At 46.2% G+C, this 25,174-nt stretch overlaps 1 protein-coding gene across 1 annotated transcript in view; it reads right to left on the bottom strand.

Annotated features, from left to right (window-relative positions):
• The window catches only part of LOC144390252 (NLR family CARD domain-containing protein 3-like), a 119,491-nt gene extending 103,429 nt beyond the window's left edge, over window positions 1-16,062 (bottom strand). The window contains exon 1 of the mRNA XM_078096711.1: window positions 15,930-16,062. Coding sequence (XP_077952837.1) covers window positions 15,930-16,057 — 128 coding nt within the window. The 5' untranslated portion in view covers window positions 16,058-16,062. The remainder of the gene's footprint in view (window positions 1-15,929) is intronic.
• Between the last annotated feature and the right edge of the window lie 9,112 nt (window positions 16,063-25,174).

The raw sequence follows: 25,174 nt of genomic DNA, 5'->3' as shown, positions 1-25,174 counted from the left end.
TGTGAGAAGCTCCTCTAATGACTCTGGCATCTCCCGGACCGCAAGCTCGTCCTTCAACAGCTCCGAAAGACTGTTGCGGTAAATCCCCTTTAGCGCCTCCTCGCCCCAACCGGACTCAGTGGCCAGGATCTGGAAATCCACAGCATACTCTGCGGCGCTGGTCGTCCCCTGGCGAAGACTGAGCAGGCGCTGAACCACATCCCTAGCATAAACCGGGTGGTTGAACACCCTCTTGAACTCCTCTATGAAGAACAGGTAGGTGACCCGGTCTGCACTGCGTTTGCTGAGCCATGCTTCAGCCCAAACCAGTGCCTTGCCGCGCAGCAACCCCACAGTATAGGCCACCCTTGCATTGTCCGAAGAAAATGTGCGGGGTTGCTGGTTAAAAACAAATCCACACTGTAGCAGGAATCCTCTGCACTCCCCAGACGCTCCATCAAAAGGCACTGGTGAGGGAACAAAAGACTCACGGATGCTGGACGAGTCCACAGGAACAGTCTCTGGGGGAGGTGAATGGTGGAGCACCAGGCTCTGCATCATGCTGGCCATCTCGGTTATCTGAGCCCCGAGGGTATGTTGGGAGTCCCGTAGCTCTTGCAGCACCTACTGGTGTTGCCCGAGAAGGGAGTGACAGCGAGATCCTCCTTGTGGCAGTGGCAAGTGGGTGGCAACTTTGTGGCAGGCAGCGGCAATCGCCAGTAAATCAGTCGGCGTCACGACGGCACGCTGGGTGGGAGGAGCCAATTTTTCCCAGAAACAACTGTTATTTGTACGATAGGTCAGCTGCTGTAAATATTTAATTTTATTTAATTTTATTTGAGACACGTGAGCCCCCGTCTTCTTATTACAGAGGCTAATTTTAGGTTTGGACCGGTGGGTTCCGTGTAGGGGGTGGGGCTCTCAAGTTTGATGCCACCCACTTGCCACTGCCACAAGGAGGATCTCGGCCTTACTGCGAGAAGGGTGCCATGGCTGGAAATCGCCCTCCGAAGGGGTTCCTCTGGAGGGGATGCCGCTGCGGCGGCTGGGTCCATTGCTGGTCAGTCCGTTCTGTTGGGGGGGGGGGGGTGAGGTGAATTTGGTGGACCCAAAAGCACACGCACGGCAGTCTTGGATCTTCCGCCAAAATTAGTTTTATTACTTTCACAAAAAAACAAACAAGGGGAATACGGGAAACAAAAAGCGCTCCTCTGACTCAACTGGAGTCGGGAGGGAAACTCCACCGACGTCTGGCGGTCTGGGGCGGATAAAGCAGGGTCTGGTGTGGAAACCCGAGGCCCAACACCATACTCACAGTCCAACTTAAAGGCAGGTTACGTGCACTCCGTGGTACTCCGTGGATCTGACACCAAAACAAACCGAAAACATGAATAAACTGGTCAAGCTGCTGTATGTCGGTATCTACGGCACCTGAGACCAGCCTGGGTACTAGGACGGACTGACGACGACGAGCCTCTGAAAGCAGGAGCCTTTATGCTCGTCACTAGTGATCCCCGGAATGAGCCACAGATGGGCACGTGGGAGAGGGGTGGGGCCGGAGGTGGAAACTATAGGTGGAAGAAACAAAACAAGCAAAAACAAAAGCACAGACTGGGGGGAAAAACTGTTAATAAAACCGGGTCCCTAACAAATAACTCATTACAATGTTAACATTGAGTATTTTGCGGTTATATGATAATCAAAGGTTTACATCTGATCTCCATCAGTTTACTGTAAAGATCCTGTAGTTGTACACAATGTGTCAGAAAACAGCCGGCTCTGCTAATTGTATTTAAAAACTGTGATGTGATTTATTATGTAGAGAGAGAATGTAGAATAGGAGATAACAAGAACTGTGCCAGTGGGCCTCCAGCAAAGTGCCTGTGACAGAGCCAGTGATGAGGTGGCGTGACAGGAAATCAGCTACGCTCATCAACGGCCTCACATGTGGATGTCAGGACAGCATGAAGCCTGTAGAGCTAAACACACATATCTACCCACTACAGCTGTGGTCAAACGTTTACATACACTTGTAAAGAACATGATGTCATGGCTCTCCTTGAGTTTCCCCTTATTCCTACAAGTCTGATTTTCCTCTGATAGAAGTATCTGTTCCAATCACTCTGTCACAACAACATTCATGAGGTTTGGTTCTTTTAGGACTTAATTATGGGTTAACAGAGAACATGACAGAATCTGCTGGGTCATAAATATACATACAGCAGTGATAATATTTGGTCACATGTCCTTTGGCCATTTTCACTTCTATTAGGCGCTTTTGGTGGCCGTCCACAAGCTTCTCGTTGAATCTTTGACCGCTCCTCTGGACAACAGAATTGGTGCTGTTCAGTTAAATGTGATGGCTCTCTGACATGGACTTGTTTCTTCAGCATTGTTCACATCCACCAGCACCAGATCCATTGGCAGCATAATACTACCACCTGTCAGGGTTGGGGGTGGAAGGCAGGACTCAAATGCAGACTTGCAGGAACAAAAGGCTTTAATAGTTACAAGATCCAAAAGGCCAAGGGGCAAAAACACTCAGGCATGAAACTTCGGGCATCCAAGACAAAAGAGACAAGAACATACGTGGCAAAAAGACAATGACGCGACAAGTGACACAGGAGACACACGGCTTAAATACACAAGGGAGGTGCAGGTGATTGGACACAGGTGGAAACTATTAGACAATCACAGGGGACAACGGGACAAGGCAGGAAGTGAAGTTACCCGGGGACACAAGTGGCAGAAAACTACAAAATATAACATGAAGTGAACCACACCGTGACAACCACCACCGTGCTTGGCGGTGGACATGGGGGGTATTCCAGAAAGGAGGTTCAACAAACTCTGAGTCTATCCCTGAACTCCGAGTTGACTTACTCTGAGTATCCGCTTCCAGAACAACTGATCTGCGTTAGTTCATTCATTTTTTGGTTTTGTCTGACCACAGAACTTTCCTCCAGAAGGTCTCATCTTGGTCCACGTGATCAGCAGCAAACTTCAGTCGAGCCTTAAGGTGCCGCTTTTGGAGCAAGAGCTTCCTTCCTGCACGGCAGCCTCTCCGTCCATGGAGATGCCAAACACGACTGTGGACATAGACACTGTGTTCCAGCAGCTTCTACTTCTTGGCGGATCTGCATTTTGGTGGTTCTCTGTTGACTCTTCCCCCTCCTGACCAATGTTCTCTCAGCAGCAGGTGATAGCTTGTGTTTTCTTCCTGATGGTGACAAAACAGCGTCGTGCACTTTATACTTACAAACTACTGTTTGCACTGTTGCTCTTGGGACCTGCAGCTGCTTTGAAATGGATCCAAGTCACTTTCCAGACTTGTTCAAGTCGATGATTCGCTTTGTCAGATCCATGCTGAGCTCCTTTGACTTTCCCATTGTAGCTTCTTGTTCAAAAGAAACCTGATTATGTGAAATTAGATTTGATTTCACTCAACAGATTTAGAAAGATTTGAAGTTAAAATGGGCTCAAATAGAATTACACATTCATATTTTCCTTCTTCACCTTGTTTTTATTATTGCTGATGAAGCGCACACACACATAAGGACACATTTGTCTCAAATGGGGGGACAGATGAAAGAGCGTCTTATAAAATGTCTTCTTGAACACATAAAGATGAAGATTAAAGCCTAATTAGGAGCCAATATCTAAATGATCATCTATTGATTGAAGGAGCACAGCAGCATTAAGCTGAGCTCTTTCACACTTCCATCTGAGTCCCAGAGAGCTGTGGAACCCCCAGAGTCCAGACCAGCTCAGGTACCCCTCACCTGCTCCACCTGCATCTACACCCACATGAACCACCATCAGCTGTACAGACTGAACTATGTGGTGAGCAGAGAGGAAGGTTCTCCACCAGGAGGAGACTCTCCCTCCTGAAGAGGACACAGAGACACTGAGGAACCATAAGACCTGAACCAGAACCCAGGATGAAGAGGTTCAGTGAATGTGGTGCTGAAGGTGTGGAGGTGGATCAGTGTGTCAGAGGAGACTCTGTAGAAGGACAGAGAGCCAGCAGGACAGTCCACATACACTGCTACTCTACCAGGGGAGGAGGAGGAGGAGGAGGAGGAGGAGGAGGAGGAGGAGGAGGTGATGGGTGTTTCTGTCTTATTGTGACGGACATAGTAACCTTTATCAGAGCAGCTCAGACTCCAGGACTGATCATTGTGTCCAAACAAACAGTCATAACTGCCTCCTTTCCTCCTGATTCCTCTGTAACTCACTGATACATAAACTCTTCCTCTCCACTCGACCTCCCAGTAACAGCGACCAGTCAGACCAGTTCTACACAGCAGCTGAGGCCTGATGTCAAATCTGTCTGGATGATCAGGATATGACTGATCCTCCCTCACATTTGTCACCTTCCTGTTGTTGTCAGACAGTTTGAGTTGTGTGTTTACTGTGTTTGTGTCGATTGTGAGTTCACAGGAATCTGATGAGAGAACAAGACACAATACAGCTGCAGTTATTAATCATGTGTTCATCTACTGACACGTTGATGATGACGTCACAGAGGTGAATGAGTGATGTCACAGTGTGAAGATGGTTGAATCTTCATGAATCAAAGCACACTTACACTTCCTCAGACCTGGTGTCAACCATCGGACTCCATCAGGCTCCACCCTGAAAGGAGGAGGGGGGTCAGAGCAGCATGGAGACATGGACATTACATCACTCTCACACACAGCTTTGTCCTTCATGTCCACATGGAGCACCTCTTCTTCTTCTACCACTACTTACAGACGACCACAGACTGTCAGTCAGGCGTCACACAGCGACGAGGTGCTGGAATATATTCATGAAGAAGATGAATGGATAACAAATAAGAAATGGACCTGTTTTGAACACATGGAGGACGGCAGCGGAGGATTTTCCTGAGACCATCTACCTAAAACTACCACTTCATGTCACAAATATATGCAAACTAGCAACCCAAGTTGAAGGGGCCAGGAGGGGGCGCCACTTCCCCCGCCCTGAGGGCAGAACAGACGTGTAGCAGAAAAGAGCTGCTGCACAAACTACCAGAGAGGTCAAAAGTCTTCACGTTCATTACTCAAGTACAAGTATAGATACTCAACTTTAAAAAGAGGATCGACTCAAGCTTTTTACTTCAGTAAAAGTATAAAAGTACTGGTTTCAAAACTACTTAAAGTGTAAAAGTGAAAGTAAGGGAAGAAAATGTCCATCAAGGACAAACTCTTAATGTGTGACCTCGCTCACAGAACATGTCAGTCCGTTACAATATGATGGAAGCTGCCTTCAGATCACATGACCTGCCGTTCAGATGATGGAAACATGGCGACATTCAGAGAGGAGACGCTGAGACAACAGAGGGACAAATGTGTCCACCCGCATGCTGCAGAACCTAAACACATAAAAGCAGAAGCTATTTTCCAGTGAGGCTGAATGAGGCGAGTCGGAGGACGTCCACGTTGTCCCATTGATCAGGTGGACTGCAGTGTCTCCCCGTTGTACTACTTCATGGGGGGGCACCCCTGTTATAATGATGGAAACACTGAACTGGCTTCGGTCGCTTATCAAAACATCGGCCAAATAAGCCGTTTTTCAGAAAACAACAAACTCATGGTCATGAAGGTCCTCATGTAACGTTACATGGAATCTGCATGAGGAGGAGGAGGAGGGTCCATGTCGCTAAATACCAACTGAGATCCGCTTGTGGCTTCTGACAAAGGATCCTTCCACCGACCACTTTTCACCGAGCGCTCCCATTGGCCGAGGACAGTGACATTTATTTATGGACCTCAAGTTCATAGGAAGAGATTGCGCCAAAGGATCGATCTCTTTCGCCTGACTTCCCGTTAGTGACAGATCGAGACAACACAACGTTGTTTGGTTTCTTTTCTTTCCCTCCAATTCCCAAGTTTCAGTCTTAATCTCGCTGGACGAACTCAAGACTCGCGCTCCACTACGTCCCGCTTCCTTTTCCCTTTTGATTTCATTCCTGTTGACTCCAGAGGACCGGAGAGACAGCTGCTCTCTGACCCCCCGCCGCCTCTGTTCCCAACGAGAAGTTCGGACCCCACGGCCGAAATCGCCTTCATCCACTGAGTTTCCCTACGCGGAGCTCAACTGTCCTCAGTCAGCTGGAAGCTGATGACCAACGCCCATCAAACAGTAAGACTGGTTTTCTGGGCAGACTAATTTAGCGTGTTGATATGAACTTGATGTTTATTTGATTTGTTCAGTCATAACGTGGTACGATAGAGTCCGGATCAACGAATCCGCTACCTTTGATTTATGTTTGAATGTGTACCTGCAAATGTCGTAATGTCCCCAGTTGATCTGATGCTGTGATACGTTTGCTGTAAGAGAGTGAAAGCGCCGACTGTGTTACGCTGTTGAATGACGTCTCATGGTCAGAATAGTTCCTTATTTTCTTTTCTTTTCCCGGGTCTCCGCCGTGAGATCCGTTTGCCTGTGGTTTCATTTCGTATCGCCAGCCACATCGTTGGTTCTGTAACTGCACACACATGGATCCGACCATCCTGATTCACGTTGCTGATCTACGTTCCGCTGGTCGCGGGACAGAATCTCCTCGCGCCGCGTCTAAGTATCCCCCCCCTCCTTCGTCCAAGCCGTAGTCCCTAGCAACAGATGGCGTTGCCATAGCAGTGTGACTGTCGTCTTCCTCGTTGCTTTAATACAGGGGTGTCCAAAGTACGGCCCGTGGGCCAACTGCGGCCCGGGATCCATTTTTTATTGGCCCGCAGTAAATTATAAAAATAAAATGGAATGTGGCCCACACATGAAACTTGCACTTGACTGTATTGTAGTTCTTAGTTTGACCAGTAGGTGGAGCTACTCACTAGCTGCAGTCCTAATGCAGCGTTTCCACAAAAAAAATGTTTAAATAAAAAATTTCTGCGACGACAAAATGGCAGAACCAAAGAAACGCAAGATAGCAAGTGAATGCAGAACATTTCAAACACGGTGGGAAAATGAATATTTCTTCAAAGAAGTCAAGGAGAAGTGTGGCTCTTTGATTTGCAATGAAACGGTTGCAGTGATGAAAGAGTCCAATGTACGACGACACTACGAAACCAAGCATCCGACCTTCACGTCCTACACTGCTGCTGAGCGAGAGGACAAAGTCCAGCACATGGCAGCTAACCTGCAGGCTCAACAACAGTACTTTTACCCTGCTAACAACACACAAGAAAACGCTACAATAGCTAGCTATGAGGTAGCTCAACTCATAGCGCGCCGCGGGAAAGCTTTCTCAGACGCTGACTTGGTTAAACAGTGCCTCATTAAAGTCGCTGGAATAATGTGCCCGGAAAAGATGCAGGAATTCAACAACGTGAGCATGTCCACAAACACAATTGTGCGTTGAATGGAAGACTTGTCAGCTAACATACAGAATCAAGTGTCACATAAAGCTTGTGCTTTTGACTTTTACTCCATTGCATGTGATGAAAGATGCAACAGACGCCGCACAACTGTTCATTTCTTTGCGGGGAGTTGACGATGACTTTTGCATCACGGAGGAGCTGCTTGATCTTCGGAGTCTAAAGGGCACAACAACGGGTGAGGACATTTTTGAAGCCGCGTCAGGTGCAATTGACAAGATGGAACTTAAATGGGACGAGCTGTGTGGAGTTGCAACGGACGGGGCTCCCGCTATGACAGGCGAGCCCAAAGGAATGGCATCTATGGTGTGCGCCAAGGTGCCAGAGAGTGGAGGCGAGGCTGTGAAATTGCACTGTATCATCCACCAAGAAGCTCTCTGTGCCAAGACAGTCCAGCTTGGCGATGTGATGACCACAGTTGGGAAAACTGTCAACATAATTCGAGCACGAGGGCTCTACCACAGAGAATTAAGCTTTCCTATCTGATGTCGATGCTGAATACGGGGACGTACTCTATCATTGTGACGTGCGCTGGCTTAGTCGCGGCTCCGTGCTGAAGCGGTTTTATTCCCTTTTTGCCTTTCTAGTTGATCTTACTGGTCATCTGAACTCACTGAACAAGAGCCTACAAGGCAAAGACCAGCTTGTACCACAACTTTCTGTTCAAAGCTTCGTCTTTTTGAGACACAACTACGCAACTTCAACCTTGCGCACTTCCCTACGCTGTCCGAAATCAAACGTGCTCATCCAAAGGCCGACCTCTCTGCTAAAAAGGGGAAATATGTTTCTGTGATCACAACTCTTATGACACAATTCAATCAGCGCTTCCAAGATGTTTCTGTCATTGAGAAAGAAATCAAGCTGTTCTCAACTCCCTTCCTGCTGGATGCAGAAGAAGTGGAAGAGAGTCTGCAATTAGAACTCATCGAGATGCAGCTCCTCTCCCTCCCCGACTTCTACCGGAGCTTGGAAAAGGCCAAGTTTCCTCTGATGCGACGCCACGCAAAAAGAATGACCAGTCTGTTTGGCACAACATACATATGCGAGCAAACATTTTCTCTGTTAACTCTGAACAAAAGCAGATTGACAACCAAAATGAGCGACAGCCATCTCTGTGATGTCCTTCACATCTCAACCAGCAAACTTACTCGTGACCTGCCAGCCGTCCTTCAGTCCAGAGCAGCATCACTGCTCCCATTAAGTGCAACACTGTTCCCATTGTGGGCGAGTTCAAATATATTACACAGTATTCATGTGTTCAAAAGCCCAATTACTTAATAAATGCAGTCAATTAAAGTTGATAACATTTTCTAGAGCACGTTAGCTGATGAATGATTTGCATAAGTAGGTTAAATAAAGCCTTCCCTCTTTATACAGGGCTGTGAAGGGGGTCCCCATCCTGACGAAGAAGCAATCTGAGGATGAGCTGCCAACCCTTGTTGTAAAAAAAACGAAAACCCATTAATGGAGACATGTGATTTATGCAGTTATTTCTGTAAGTATAATAAATTATCAAGCATAATTTACCTACATTTGATTGATTGATTTGTATTACTGTTAATATACTAGAGGTGATATACCTTAACTTTAGTGAGCGGCTCAACCTTTCGCATATTTTTCTGTCTGTGGCCCTCAGTGAAAAAAGTTTGGACCCCCCCTGCTTTAATACGTGGAACACTTCCTGCATCTCGCTCTCGCTCGCCCCTCGCGTCCAGTAGTCGTATTACACTGTTTAACGTTCCCGTCTTCCTCGGTGGTTTGATTTAACGGTCTCACTTCCGCCCCGCTGCTCTCGCTCGCCCCCTAGTGTGATAACCGGCACTCCGCTTGTTGTTGCGCGCAACCGCACCGCCGTCCTTCTCTGCACCCCCCTCGTCTCCCCCCCTCTCTCTCTCACCCCCTCTGTGCTCACACACACACACACACACACACACACACACACACACACACACACACACACACACACTCTGGTTTTGATTGCTTGTTTAGTGAGTAGGTTTAAAATAAGTGTTATGGGGATTGTTGGTTGCAGTTATAGGTGATCTTGATCGGTGTTCCTGTGAGTTAATAAACCCTGTTATACTTTAAAGAACCGTTTTCCTGTGTTTACTTGTGCATTTATATGGTGGTGACCGTTGACATACATCGCCAGTGCTCGAACTTAACTCCTTCCAACATCTTCACCCTCAAGGAGTGAATATCAATTATGAGACTTGATTTATAGTATTGGTTATTGGTCCCTGTTAGCTCAGGGTGGTGCCCCGTTATTTATTCATTCTGAGAAGTATCTTAGTGATTATTAATAATTCTATTAATGTCCATAAGTTAGTTCCTCATTTGCTAGTAACCTAATACGACCCCCTAGCCGCTCCCAACACTTCTCATCCAACCACAATCACATTCACTCCATCCGGATGGCAACATTTATCTGGATGTTTTTTTTGGTATGTTCTGTTCATTTCTACGATATAGTTGATACTAATTCCAGGTCCACCATCAGCTGTTGGTTCTTCACTGAGCGTCTGTGGCCGACTGTCACCTGTAGCTTCAACAAGTCCACTCTTATCATCCAGGGAACCGTCTCTCAGTGCAAAGCACCAAAAGCAGGTGAAGTTGAACTCCTTTAAAACACCAAACGTTCCTCTTGTGATGATCCATCAAGACGCTTTGAACAGATTGTTTCTCTGACTGTTTGTCTCTTAATAATAATGTCTGGACTAAAGGACAAACACACACTGGAGGCAGAGGACCAGCATCTAAACATCCAAGTGTTGTTTCCTCCCTGTTCAGGCTCATCCTGGCTACTGTTGCTCACGTGACCACGTTGACTCATATCAACCCACCATGATGCCGTCAACGTGTCAAGAGACACTGTCCTCTCTTATAACATGGAGACAGGACAAAGCTCCAGAGAAACAAGATTTTCATCACCTTCCTCCCTGTTCAGGCGCATCCTGGCTACTGTTCCTCACTACTTCTGTCTGTGTTGATGGTCTCATGTGGGACACAAACAGTTTGATAAGTCTCTGGTAGTTTGAGGTCAGCTTGGTGGGTCAGGGTCTTATTAACCAGGCTGACAGTGGGACAGAGAAAAGGTTTCCAGCTCTACCTCCTCTACCAGACTGATGGTCTGTGGCTGCAGCCTCTTCATACCTGAGAGTCTCCAGTCTCCAGTGAGGATCCTCTAGTCCAGCAGACAGCAGCTTCACTCCTGAGTCTCCTGGATGATTGTAGCTCAGGTCCAGCTCTCTCAGATGGGAGGGGTTGGAGCTCAGAGCTGAGGCCAGAGAAGCACAGCCTTCCTCTGTGATCAGACAGCCTGACAGCCTGCAGACACACAGAATAAGACACATGTCACATGATCTGAGGGAGCTGTGAGGGCTGGAAGGTCACTGCAGTACTAAGATACTATCAGGTACAGAGGGGTCACATTAACATGGTTACTGACTGGTTTCCAGTCACAACTAAACACCCACTAATGTACAATCAATCAACAATCTGATAACATTACTACTAACTCTATAATGTAAATATGTACATTATATTTTATGGAAATAGTTGGAAAATACATATTTGATTTAAATCATGCAAGCAGAAAGAATCTTATGAAGGTCAGAAATGTACCATGGATGTAAATAAAGACACCAAGTGGACTTTAATTGAATCCTGACCTGAGAGTCTCCAGTTCACAGTATGGACTCTTTAGTCCAGCAGAAAGCAGCTTCACTCCTGAATCCTGCAGGTGGTTGTTACTCAGATCCAGCTCTCTCAGACTAGAGGACTGGGAGCTGAGAACTGAGGACAGAGCGTCACAGCTTCTCTCTGAGAGGTTACAGCCACTCAGTCTGAAGAGAAGGATGAAGAAGAAGCAGTAAGTTTAAAAGATGGCAGCATATTTAAGTTCTGATGTATGAATCTAACTCTCTCTTTACTTACAGAACTTTGTTGGAGGCTTTGACCACTGGCAGCAGCCTCAGAAGAGCCTCCTCTGAAGCAGAGTATTTCTTCAGGTCAAACACCTCCAGATCTTCTTCGGATGACAGTAAGATGAAGACCAGAGCGGACCACTGAGCAGGAGACAGTTTATCTGTGGAGAGACATCCTGATCTAAGGGACTGTTGGATCTTCTCCACTAGAGAACCATCATTCAGTTCATTCAGACAGTGGAACAGATTGATGCTTTTCTCTGGAGACACATTCTCACTGATCTTCTCCTTGATGTACTGGACTGTCTTCTGAATGGTCTGTGAGTGACTTCCTGTCTGTTTCAGCAGACCTCGTAGGAGAGTCTGATTGGTCTCCAGGGAAAGACCCAGGAGGAAGCGGAGGAACAAGTCCAGTTGTCCATTAGGACTCTGTAAGGCCTTGTCCACAGCACTCTGGTAGAGACGCTTTGATTTAGGTTTGACTCTAAAGACTTTAGACCACAGGGAGGTTGTTTGTTCTTCTGACAGCAGATTGACACGAGAGCTAAAGAAGGTCAGATGGACATGAAGAGCAGCCAGAAACTCCTGAACACTCAGATGGACGAAGCAGAAGACCTTGTCCTGGTACAGTCCTCTCTCCTCTCTGAAGATCTGAGTGAACACTCCTGAGTACACTGAGGCTGCTCTGATATCGATGCCACACTCTGTCAGGTCGGATTCATAGAAGATCAGGTTGCCTTTCTGCAGCTGATCAAAGGCCAGTTTTCCCAGAGACTCGATCATCTTCCTGCTCTCTGGACTCCAGTGTGGATCCGTCTCAGCTCCTCCATCGTACTTGACCTTTTTCACTTTGGACTGAACCACCAGGAAGTGGATGTACATCTCAGTCAGGGTCTTGGGCAGCTCTCCTCCCTGTCTGGTCTTCAACACCTCCTCCAGAACTGTAGCAGTGATCCAGCAGAAGACTGGGATGTGGCACATGATGTGGAGGCTTCGTGAGGTCTTGATGTGAGAGATGATACTGTTGGCCTGCTCCTCATCTCTGAACCTCTTCCTGAAGTACTCCTCCTTCTGGGGGTCGGTGAACCCTCTGACCTCTGTCACCATGCCAACACACTCAGGAGGGATCTGATTGGCTGCTGCAGGTCGTGTGGTTATCCAGAGGCGAGCAGAGGGAAGCAGCTTCCCCCTGATGAGGTTTGTGAGGAGCACATCCACTGAGGCCGACTTTGTGACATCAGTCAGGATCTCGTTGTGGAAGTCCAGCGGAAGTCGACACTCATCCAGACCGTCAAAGATGAACACAACCTGGAACTCTTCAAACCTGCAGATTCTTAGTGCTCTGGTTTCACTGAAGAAGTGATGAACAAGTCCCACCAAGCTGAACTTCTTCTCTCTCAGCAGATTCAGCTCTCTGAAGGTGAATGGAAATGTGAGCTGGATGTCCTGGTGGTCTTTGTCTTCAGCCCAGTCCAGAGTGAACTTCTGTGTTAAGACTGTTTTCCCAATGCCAGCCACTCCCTTAGTCATCACTGTTCTGATTGGTTCCTCTCCTCCAGCTGAGGCTTTGAGGAGGTCTTCTTGTCTGATGGTTGTTTCTGGTCTGGCTGGTTTCCTGGATGCTGTTTCAATCTGTCTGACCTCATGTTCTTCATTGACCTCTGCAGTCCCTCCCTCTGTGATGTAGAGCTCTGTGTAGATCTCATTCAGAAGGGTTGGGTTTCCTGCTTTAGCGATCCCCTCAAACACACACTGGAACTTCTTCTTCAGGTTGGATTTGAGTTCACGCTGACAAACTGCAGCAAGAAGTCCTGAATGAAGACAACAAAGAAGATCAATGAGTCAAAGAATAGATTTCAACATGTCCTTTCCTCAGAGAATGACTATGAATATATTCTGTCCATCTCTGGAGACATTAGTGAAGGTCTCATTTATGAGCATGGTAAGTCTGTAGAGAAATCCTCTTACTGCTCTGCAGACAGTCAGCCAACTCCTCCTGCTTCATTCTCCTCAGGAAGTGCACTGAGATCTTCACAAATGCCTCTCTGCTCCTCCTATGCTCTTCATCCAGCACCTCCTTATCCTCTTTCTCTAAGAATTCTGGGTAATCTGAACTCACAACCTTCTGGAGTTTCTTTAGCTCGTTCTTCACAAAAGTGAGGACGTTCTCCTCCAGCAGCTGGAACAGAACATTCTATGAATGACACCAACTAGAACATCGAAGCCACCATCAGGTCCATGTTGGACAGACGGACAATCCTCTGGTCTACAAAGAGATGATGGTGAACTGAGAGATGTTAAAGTAGTTGTTCATGTACACACCATGAAGATGGAGTCCAGGTGTGTTTGATGCTGCTGGGCAGACGGACCTGTGGGAGCCTCTGAGCTCTCCTGGTCCTCTCTGTGGAGGAACATGAACCATCAGCTCACATGGTGTTTGGACCATCAACACCAATACAACATTAGTTAAAGATATTGGCTTCTGTCATGATGGATCATGATGGAAACCACATGCTGAAGACTGTCGATGATGACGGACAGTTTATTAGTTGAGTGATTGAGTTATTCATCAGTTTCATCTGGTTTTAGTTCTCACTGTGGGTCATAAAAACAACATCTCCAGACCTCTGCATCTGGTCCAAAGTCCTATGGAACTACTCCAAACCTCTTTAGTCCGTCCCCTGACCTCTAGAAGTCTCCTTAGATCTTCTGAAACTAGTCTTTGGACCTTTTCACAGAGTCTACTGACGATACTTTGTCCAAACCTCTGCATGGAGTCCAGAGACCACGTCAGCTGGTCCACAGAGCACTGAGTTTATTCTAATCACATGTTCAGTCCCGGTCATCGGTCTCCAGAAACCTGCAGCTGTCTCCAGATGTGACCTCTGCTGATCCTGATGTGGAAGAACTAGCTCACATTGTGTTTACATTTGAGGATGTTTACAGTCAATGATTCACACTTAAACACACACAGACCAGTTAGATGATGGGTGTCTAACTCAAGCCCCGAGGGCCAAATCTGGTCTGCGGGGGTCCAGTGCAGCCCGCTGGATGACTTTACTATTGTGAGAATTACAGAAAGACACAAATAGCTTTTCTATAAAAGTAGCTGCTATTCCTAATCAGTCCACTGGGGGTCGCACTGGTCGCCAGCCAATCGCAGGGCCAACACAGAGACACACAACCATTCACACTCACATCCACACATCTACGGGAAATTTAGAGTCCCCAATTAATCCCAGAACATGTCTTTGGACTGTGGGAGGAAGCCGGAGAACCCGGAGAGAATACTAATCATGGTTATTATTATTTTTTATCTTTCATCATAGGCGTTGGACAACAGTACTTTCTGATTGATGTTGTCTTCATTGACAGATGCAAATACTTCCAAAGCCATTCTATTGTCTCTCAATCACAACAATGTGAGCGTGATGATGTCTGGGCCGTGGTGACTGATAATGCTGCTCACTGTCTGAAGGAATACAGGAGGCTCTGAGAGGAGTGTTGCCCAACAGCGTACATGTAACCTGCCTCTGCCATGTCATCACGCTGGTGGGTGAGACCTGGCAGCTCTGCAAATCATTCTCCATTGTGACATGGATGAGATCTGCCTGCTAGAAAGAGAAGATGCTGCTTCCTCATCAGCAAGGAGTTTGTGCAAGCTAAGGCTCCGAGTTGCACTTGGAATTGAAGTTTACAATGTTTTTGATATTTCCACCAAATGTTTTATTGTTTACTGCACGGGCTGTTGCAATTGTTATGCACCTTTGTTAGTAGATATTGACAGGACTATTCTTACTTAGTTTGATCTTACAAAGAACTAACAGCATTTTTTGTTTAGTCATGTATTTTGTTTAATTTAAACCAACAAATCTGATTTTTTTTTGAATGACTGTTCTGTTTGGACACACAAGAAAAGATATTGCCATGTTTTTATCATGCAGCATGTTTTTGCCTGAAATAAGGTTCTATGTATGGAAGTTTTCAGTTTTAACTGAATATATTGTCTACATTTCAGTTCTTAATTCACTGTCTCTGCGTAAAATGTTAAAAACCGAATTCTCAAAAATTAAAAAACAAAAAGAATTTGCGGGAAAAATTAAATCGGAATTTGAGAAAAATGAAACAGATTTCATAGGGCCCAACTTACTCTGTGTCATAAGAACGGCGTCCATCTTTGAAGTCAATATATCGACCCATAGACCAATCACTCTTCATGGACAAACATCTGGGTTCAGGAGACTTTCCTCTCTGCTGATGTGAACTGAAAGAAACACTGAGATTACATCATCACATCATCATCTAATCATGAAGCATCAGCTCACATGGTGTTCGTCCTCACAGAGACCAAAACAAGGTAAAGGTCCATGACGTGAGGTCTGGATGTGGACCACATGACTCCCTGTAGTGGTTTAGGTCTACTGGTCCTGCTGGTCCCACTGACAATCAACAGCTCAGTCTTTCAGTTCACTGTTTTCTTCACCAGTCAGTTTGGTTTAGTCCCAACAGGTCTCACCAAGTCCTCCATGGAGCTCTCCCTCCCTCACTGGACACTGCTGAAGGGCCCTGGAGGAAGAAACCCAGAACCTCCACCAGAGAGTCTGGTAGAAACACCTCATCATCAGCCTGAGACCCTCACCTTGCATCAACAGAGGGACCAACATCTTTGAAGACTATAGGAGGCTCCATAGACCGGTTACTCTTCATGGACACACAGCTGGGTCCAGGTCCAGGTCCTGGTCTCTGATGGATCCTGGTCACACACATAGAAGCAGAGTCAGTGAGTCAGAGACGTTGGGACATGGAGACGAGTGGAGGACAGTTGGAGATGGTCCTCTCACCTCTGAGCTTTGGTCTGGCTGTCATGTTCCCCACACAGAGGGGCTTCAGAGGGAGGGACTCCGTCCTCTGGGTCCTCAGCCTGATTCATAGCAGAGTCCACACCTTCACACCAACCTGCTGGGAGAGCTCACACATTATTATCTTCATCAGGACAAACACACAGAGCTCATTCACCTCAACACTAAAACTCTCATGGGACACTTTGTGTTGTTGTCTTGAGACAACGTGTCAAGAGACCTCATTTTAAATCCTCATCCTATAAATGTCGTGTTTCTTTTAAGCGCTTTCCTTTGGCAGGAGGCAGCGGTCCATCAGGACGTTATTTATGTTAAATCACTATATAGGCCACTAAAACTCAGCATGCAGAATGACTACATGAAAAAGTTAAGAAAGTGAGTGTCAACAGGAAACGCAGCAAAATCTGGACACATGTCAATGACACTGATCCATCTAATGCAGAATGTAGAGTCTGCAAGACTAAAATCTTCTCCAAAACAGGGCAGATAATTTCAGAGAGAAGAAACAGGATCAGCCCCTCAAAGCGGAGCCACTTGGTCTCAATGTAAATCTTCCCTGAAGGACAAAACTCTGCATGCTGATTTTTTTTCTTTTTGTTTTACACATTTAATTTATATTTTGTTGTGTGAATCTGTAAGCTTCTGTATGTTGTTTCACTTTAAATTTGTTAAGTATTAAAAAGTTTAAAATAATTAAAAGTTAGTTAAGTTCATTTTTAAATAGTTAAACGTTTGTTTTTGCACTAATTCATTTTTTATCACTCTGTAGAGTGTATAAATACAAGTGTATTTATATAAAAACATTTGAGTGTGTTTTTTTTACATTAGTAATTCATATTGCGCATAATTTTACATTATTGTTGGTGATAAATTAATTTAAGCACCAAAAAAATCAGAGGAGCCATTTGGGAGCCGAAAGAGCCGGTTCTCTAAAAAGAGCCGTAATTCCCATCACTACCGGGTAAAAGAGGACGTCTGCTTTGTCTCTGACTTCTGGCCCTGATCTGCTTAGAGGGCGTGGCATCACGTGAGGGGCGTGTCCTCAACTGTGTTGCTTTCAGGAAACGTCGGCACTGTGAGAACTATGAATCCACACTTTCTATCCACTATGTTCACATTTCAACTTTGATAAACACGACCTTTTTAAACAGATGTGAGGAAAGAGAAGAACGTTTAATCTCACAGAACCAAAACACGTGATGGTGGGCTCGACATGTGGACGTAAAACCGGACCAGAACCAGTACCGGAAACCATTATTTAGGGTATATATCATGATAAAATACATCAACGCATTATCTTTTTTTTATTCGGCAGAGTCCTGACTACAATAAGCTGGAATCCACATTAAAATACTCCAAACACACCTTTAGCTGGTGGGGAAGAGTCACATATGACGTGCAGGTTTGTCCACAACCTTTGGACCGAGTGGGACATTTTGTCGGTGCTTGAAGCTCGCGGACGTTGGAGCCAAAGAACAGCAGCGAATCGGTGGATTATGAATCATTGAGTGAGACAAAGCCTGCAGAGTTACTGTGAAACACACAGCGAGCCAGCAAAGACACACACACACACACACACACGTCTTACCTCTGCCGCTTCTCACGGGAATTATGGATTTAATCTGCTGTTTCTGCAGTGAGGAAAGTCCCCGAGCCGCTTCACCTCCTGCTTTATGTGTGAGACGTGAAACCGCCCCTTTCTCATAAAGAGTGGAAGTCATGTTGACTTCTTGAGGTGTGCGCATGCGCAGGCTCCCTGGTCGTTTGGTGCAGTGACGTCATGAACCCTGTCGGTGTCTTCTTGTCAAAGCGACCAGCGACCTTATCTGGTTTCACTGGAGACTTTTGTGGCGTCTGACGTGAAAGCTCGTGTTGTTCTGCAGTTACTGTCCTCAAAGTCTCACAGGAACCTGGCGGCTAAAGTCTGCATCTGGCCGAGAACGGTCTTACTACCCGGATGTGACTCGCCCCGCCCATTTCACCCACAATGCATCGGACGAGACACTTGTGAGCGCCAAATATCCCAGAATGCATTTCACTTCAGCAACAGGCAGCGACGCCAGAGGGAAATAATACAACGTTATATTTAATCCACGTGATGTGACTTTGGGACTTTTCAGGCAACAAGTCAGTTGTTTGAGCAACACGTCTGTAGTCAGTTTGTCCACATTGAGAACTAGAGCTTGTGAAATGCATGAACTGGTAAAATATGTTATAACATTGTTTTGCGCTAAAGCCGTTCTCCAGTGTCCTGTGTTTGACCCTGATGTGCAACGAACAACATGTTACAGAACGATAGTTTGCAGCTGTGTCCTGAGAAGGGAGGGTGGTCGACTCGATCTCATAGAGCAGCGATTCCCAAAGTGTGGGCCGCGGCCCCCCCGGTGGGCCGCGAAGGTTCTGCAAGTGGGCCGCGAGAGGTCATTTACAATAAATAAATACAGTTTTTAATTTTCAATTTTGAAAAGTTTGAAATTAAAATCAAAACATTTATGATGTGGCACATTAGTGTGAAACATTTTAAGCCTTCACATTAGTTATGTGAAGGCTTAAAAGGCTTTAATTTCCTCAAAACAACAGGGCCTTATAATCCGGAGCGCCTTATATATATGGATCAATTGGTTAATCGGTTGATCCATACTGGTTGTACACGCTCCACTACGGTTACATAAAGGTGGCGTTTGTGTTTTCACAACGTTTTATCTCATAATTTAGACTTTCTATCCCCTTTCTTCAGTGCGGAAATGGACTTCTGAAGTTGTGTGAATGCATCACTCCAGCCAATCCAAAGCTGGGGTTTGTAACCAATCAGGTGTAGAGACCATGGTGACTGGCTCCGCCCCCTCACTGTCAGAAAGAACAACAGCGAGCGCGTAGAAAACTCTGTCACGACCTGGCTCTTTGGGCCATGACAAGATTGGAGTTACACTGGTTTCCGAGGTGTAACATTCTTTATTTAACACAAAAAACCACAACCATTCCAGATGGGATGTGAATGTCAGTATTATCAGTAGTGTAGGATGTGCATGAGGGTAAAGTGTAAATGGTGGGTGTTGTCCAGGGCATTTAACCCAAAGGAAAACCGGATTCAACAGGCGGCTGCCCTACCACACCGGACGCCTGCTGGAGAGAAGAGAGAGCGACAGAATCAATGAATGAACACAGGGCTTTCTAATCTCAGGGCACCTGGCCCAGGTGCCTTCAATCACCAAATCTCATTGGAAGGCTGCTGCCTCCACAGCAGGGGTCGTCACAACTCCTTCGAGCGCGAGCAGAGATTCTCCTCGCGAGCAACGAAGGTCACGATTCGCAAGCGAGCAAATATCTCGCGGATGTTTCATTTTGGTTAAATTCTTAAGGTCAATTAATCATTATGTTTTGATCAGAGTTGTGATTAAAGGTTTGGCCGGGCCGCAAAAGATTTTCAGATTTTCAGATTTCAAATTGGGCCGCGGCATTCTTGAGTTTGGGAACCGCTGTCATAGACGCTTCAAAGCAAAGGACTTCTGTTCATGGCCTTGGTTCATATCTTATTCTGTACGAAAATTCCAGATCCATGTTTTTACTTTATGTCAATTAATAATGATTTCCACCGGCCACTGAGGAGGATCTTGTGTGTGTGCTGCCCTCAGCTTCACCTGGGTTCTTATCTCAACCTGCTTTGTAGCTTCTCGTAACTGGCACGGAGAATGTTCTTCACATGTGTATAAAAACTCAGCGTTTTCACTGCTCGGGGACGTCATTACACCGAGCGCTGAGATACGTGCTGGTGTGTTGGACCTCCTGCTTGCAAGCAATAGTTAGAGCCAGATGTCTGCGGAGAATTGCTCATGTAATCTTTTTCTCTTCTAAATAAATGTTAACTTTTTGACTTTAATTGATCAACGTCCTGCGATCCTTCTCATCAACCGACTCGGGGGGATCGGAGATCCCGACAAGCTCCAGGATGTGGGAGATGTGACGCAGGGCTCCAGACGGACTGTGTACCAGGTTGCACTGGTGCGTCTTTCTTTATTGTCACACACGTATCGCGGCATGAAGTGTGCGTTTTGGAAATGTTGTGTTTTTCAGCGTTTCAGTTCCAAACGTTTTTGATCCTTTCACACATGCACTGTTCCCTGCCGGGCTCTGTCCACATGCACAGTGAAGGCAAACACATGTATGGTCAAAAGAGCAAGAGGTGATTAAAGCCTTCGCCCCTGCTGCAAATATCCATATACTTGATCCGTCACCCAAACTGAGGTGAAAAGCGCGCTGGTTACTAAAGGAATATGTTCTTTCCTTTTCATTTTGCGTCGCTAGCTCAGGCTCGGTCGGCTCTACCTCCGTCTCTGAGTCGGATGCCATCTCTGACGAAGGGCCAGGGCGTGGGACGTTACCGGGAACTGGGGAGACTGGTGGCTCCATGTCTGGGCGATTGTGGCAGCATTGACCGGGGAGAGTGTTGGGGGGAACAGGCCTACTTTTCTTTAATAACATCCATGGCTCCATTTCTTTTCATTGTTCCTCGTCTGGTTCGCTGGTGTTCAGGTCACAATTTCAATCACACAGCACGGAGCAGCGTAGGCCTATAGGAGTATCTGGACCACAGCCAATCAGAGGCAAAGACCCGCCGCATCTCTGCCTCTGATTGGTTTAGACCACCATACGATCCAAGCAGGAGTGAGTTCCATCAAAGGAGAACAAAGGCTTCGTTCGTGGAGAGGCAGCGGATGTGAGGACGGGTGCACCAGAGCGACCTGGGAAACATTTTAGTCGTACAAATTCTGGTGAAATTGGTCCCACTGTGGAGCCCTGTGAGGTGTAGTTAACGGTTATACATGAGATATAACTATACTATGACTGGGTGTGAGTTAGGGCTGCAGCTAACGATTATTTTGATAATCGATTAATCGATTCTTCCTGATTAATCGATGAATCTGATAAAAAGCAGAATTAAAAAGATTTAATTCACAACCCTTTATTCTAAAACAGAACTGCCATTTCACATTGCAAAAATACTTCAAAACATCCACAAGTTGCTCCTTGAAAGTAATAATTTATAAATAAAGAAAAGTACAAATCAGAAAATTTAACAGGATTTGTTGTCAGAATTTGTTCTCTACTCTGTGCTCACAAACGCCCCCATGTTCACTTAAAGCTTATCCATTAAATTGTGTAATAATTATGTTATTATGTAAGTAAATCTATACACCACATCTAAGTACAGATAATGAAATAACCAAGTGCTATGAGATGAATTTAAAATGGCACTTGTGAATAAATCCATTAGAGGCTTCTTGGTTTTCCGCGCTGGTTTAATGGATCTTCTTAGTTCTTACTTCTTAGGACACACCGAGCTCCTCTCTCACGCTCTCGTTCTACCATAATTCACGTTTTATTAATGCACATGACTAATTCAGCATCTTTCCGGGAGTTTTTTTTGTGCTTTCTCCCCTATCAGGTCTCCGTAGATTGTAGTTCCTTCGGGACCCTGGTCCTGACACCTACCGTGGCCATCATCATCATCATCATTATTATTATTATTTTAGATATTAATCATGTTACTGTACTCGTAAACCAACATTACCCTCTCCTAAAATCTCGGTGCTCTCCCTCCCCACAGGCTTCTGTAGATGGTGGTTCTATGTGATGGTGGTTCTATGTGATGGTGGTTCTATCTGATGGTGGTTGTCCCTGCAGTGGTCCTGCTGTGCGTCTGGTTTACTACTCACAATTACTTGAATCATTTCTGTCATATAGTCTCATGTATTATACATTGTTCATTCTGTACACATGGCATCCATTGTAGTCTGTCCATCAGGAGACGGATCCTCCTCTGACGTTCTCCCTAAGGTTTCTTCCCTTTTCCCTCTTGGACGGGTTTTTTCCTTTTTTGGGGAGTGTTTCCTGTGCCGATGGTGGGTTTCGGGACAGAGGATGTTGTATGTGTACAGACAGTAAAGCCCTCTGAGGCTAATTTGTAATTTGCGATTTTGGGCTATACAAAATAAAATGAATTGAATTGAATTAGGGGTCTGAAAGTCCAGCGTCCGGTGCCGCCCGCCGCCAACGGCGAGGAGTGGGCCGACTTTGGCGTACCGTCAGCGCCCCCCCCCCACTTCGACGGCTGTATTGTTTGCCGGTCGGACCGTCAGCTCCGCCGGGTCCATAGCAGGGTAGTCCAAACTGTTTTCCCGAGGGCCACATACAGAAAAATATCCAAAGGACTGGGCCCCTCACTAGATGTGATGTATACTGCCTCACTTCTAATGCACTGATATCGGAAAAGTCAATCAAATGCAGGTAAATTATGTTTGATAGTTGAACATGTGTGAAGAAAAACAGCCTCCATCATAGCTCTCCATCAGTAGATCTCATTTTATTTTTTACTGAAAGGTTGGCAGCTCATTCTCTCAGTGAGCCTCAGATGGGTTCTTGTTAGGTTGTAGTTAGAAACCACGAACTGGACGCCGTGAGTGTGTAAATGTAAATGTGTGGACGGAAACAGAAAATAAAAGAAACGTGTGCTGAACAAACCTGCGGTGGTCCTTCCAGAACCCTTAAATCCACACGCGTCACAAATGCATTCGCATGACACGAAAAAGCACAATTTGCCTTTTTCACTTCCTGCGACAGGCAGTCTGCGCTTTTACCTCCGTGCGCCTTGTTTGTACCTCGCCGCGCTTTAACGCGCACATTGAGGAACAAACATGCGTGGGCACAAAAGCGCTGGTCCACGAGGCCCCGAGTGTGCAGCGTTCTGAGCCAGTCTCCACCACTCAAAGCTCAAAGTGCATGTCAACACCTGCTGCCATTCCAGATGCCACCTGCCCGTCAGGAGCAGAAATAATCCCCAACGGGGAAACATTCAGAGTAATCTGGGGGTCCGTATCCTGCCAGAGGACACTGTCCAATATGGACAGCAGGAGCTGAAGATCGGACTGTTAGGGTCTCTATCTGCTTAGCAGTTTTTCCCCATCTGTGCTTTTGTTTTGTTGTTTTTTTGTTGTTTTGTTGTTTTTTTGCCACTGATCAGGATCAGGGCGCCTCGTATTTATTTTGTCAGATGTAGCGCACCAGTTTGTATGTTAATGTCCCGCAGTGTCAGACCCACGGAGTACACGTGACTCCTTTTAATCAGACTCTGGTTATGGTGTCGGGCCTCGGGTTTCCACACCGGAACTGCTTTATCCCCTGACAGACGTCGGTGGAGTTTCCCTCCCGACTCCAGTTGAGCCCGAAGAGCACTTTCTGTTCCCCTTTTGACTATTTGCCTTGTTTGTTTTTTTCTTTTTCCCTTCCCAGGTCGTATGGGAAATACAATCATTGGCTACAAATCAAACTGCTGTGCTTGTGCATTTGGGTCGACCTACTACTCCCCTAACGTGGACGTAACGGATCGGAGGAGAACACACAGAGAATGAAGAAGGACACCAGGAGAACAGAACGCACTGTAGAGCAAACGCTCATATTTATTTTACCCAGTAAGTATTAGGAAATCTGTCTGGAGACGAAAATATGTCATTCCAGCAGTAAAATACTTTCACTTCACTTTTCAATTCACTGCTGATGCATTTGGACCTGACAGTGTGTCTCATGTAGGCTGAGCTGCTCTTGACACTGTGGAAGTACAGAGTGGGAACATTAGACTGCAAACTGAGAAATCCACTTTTATCCGTCTCAAGTGTCACAAACAAGACTACACACGTGCCCTTTTCTCTACAGCAGCTCAACCATCTTAACGGGGAAATTAGTTATTCTAAAAGCAGCCGAAGATTTAAGGCGTGGATGGCGAGGGGGACGGCGAGAGTGGACGCACCTCGCAGCATCGATCGGACCCCCGAAAGCACCGTCTCCACCTCCCCACCCCCCATCCACCCGCCCCGACGCCAAACGTTTGACGGCTATGGCGGCAAATCACCAGCCGGTCTGCGAGCTGGACGCATCGGTCTTAATGTGCCGGTAATGATGGTAAATGATGCTTGTAGCTGGTTGTCATCTACGCTCCACTACGGTTACATAAAGGTGGCGTTTGTGTTTTCACCACGTTTTATCTCATAATTTAGACTTTCTATCCCCTTTCTTCAGTGCGGAAATGGGCTTCTATAGTTGTGTGAATGCATCACTCCAGCCAATCCAAAGACGGGGTTTGTAACCAATCAGGTGTAGAGACCATGGTGACTGGCTCCGCCCCCTTACTGTCAGAAAGAACAACAGCGAGCGCGTAGAAAACTCCTTCGAGCGCGAGCAGAGATTCTCCTCACGAGCAACGAAGGTCTCGATTCGCAAGCGACCAAATATCTCGCCGATGTTTCATTTTGGTTGAATTCTTAAGGTCAATTAATCATTATGTTTTGATCAGAGTTGTGATTAAAGGTTTGAGTGGGCCGCAAAAGATTTTCAGATTTCAAATTGGGCCGCGGCATTCTTGAGTTTGGGAACCGCTGTCATAGACGCTTCAAAGCAAAGGACTTCTGTTCATGGCCTTGGTTCATATCTTATTCGGTACGAAAGTTCCGGATCCACGTTTTTACTTTATGTCAATTAATAATGATTTGCACCGGCCACTGAGGAGGATCTTGTGTGTGTGTGTGTGTGTGTGTGTGTGTGTGTGTGTGTGTGTGTGTGTGTGTGTGTGTGTGTGTGTGTGCTGCCCTCAGCTTCACCTGGGTTCTTATCTCAACCTGCTTTGCAGCTTCTCGTAACTGGCACGGAGAATGTTCTTCACATGGGGCAGCTCTTTTAAAGTAAAGCTTAAAACGTTCCTCTTTGATTGTGCCTATAGTTAGGGCTGGCTCAGGTGAGTCCGGACCAGCCCTTAGTTAAGCTGCTATAGGCTTAGAATGTCGTTCTACCATAATTCACGTTTTATTAATGCACATGACTAATTCAGCTTCTTTCCGGGAGTTTTTTGTGCTTTCTCCCCTATCAGGTCTCCGTAGATCGTGGTTCCTTCTGGACCCTGGTCCTGACACCTGCCGTGGCCCTGCTGACGCGTGTTGCTGCCATCATCATCATTATTATTTTAGATATTAATCATGTT

The sequence above is a fragment of the Gasterosteus aculeatus genome, chromosome 21 (genome assembly GCF_964276395.1).
Source record: "Gasterosteus aculeatus chromosome 21, fGasAcu3.hap1.1, whole genome shotgun sequence".
Classification (NCBI taxonomy): domain Eukaryota; kingdom Metazoa; phylum Chordata; class Actinopteri; order Perciformes; family Gasterosteidae; genus Gasterosteus; species Gasterosteus aculeatus.
Note: the sequence above shows the minus strand (reverse complement) of the source record. Positions and strands in the feature narration are given on the sequence as shown.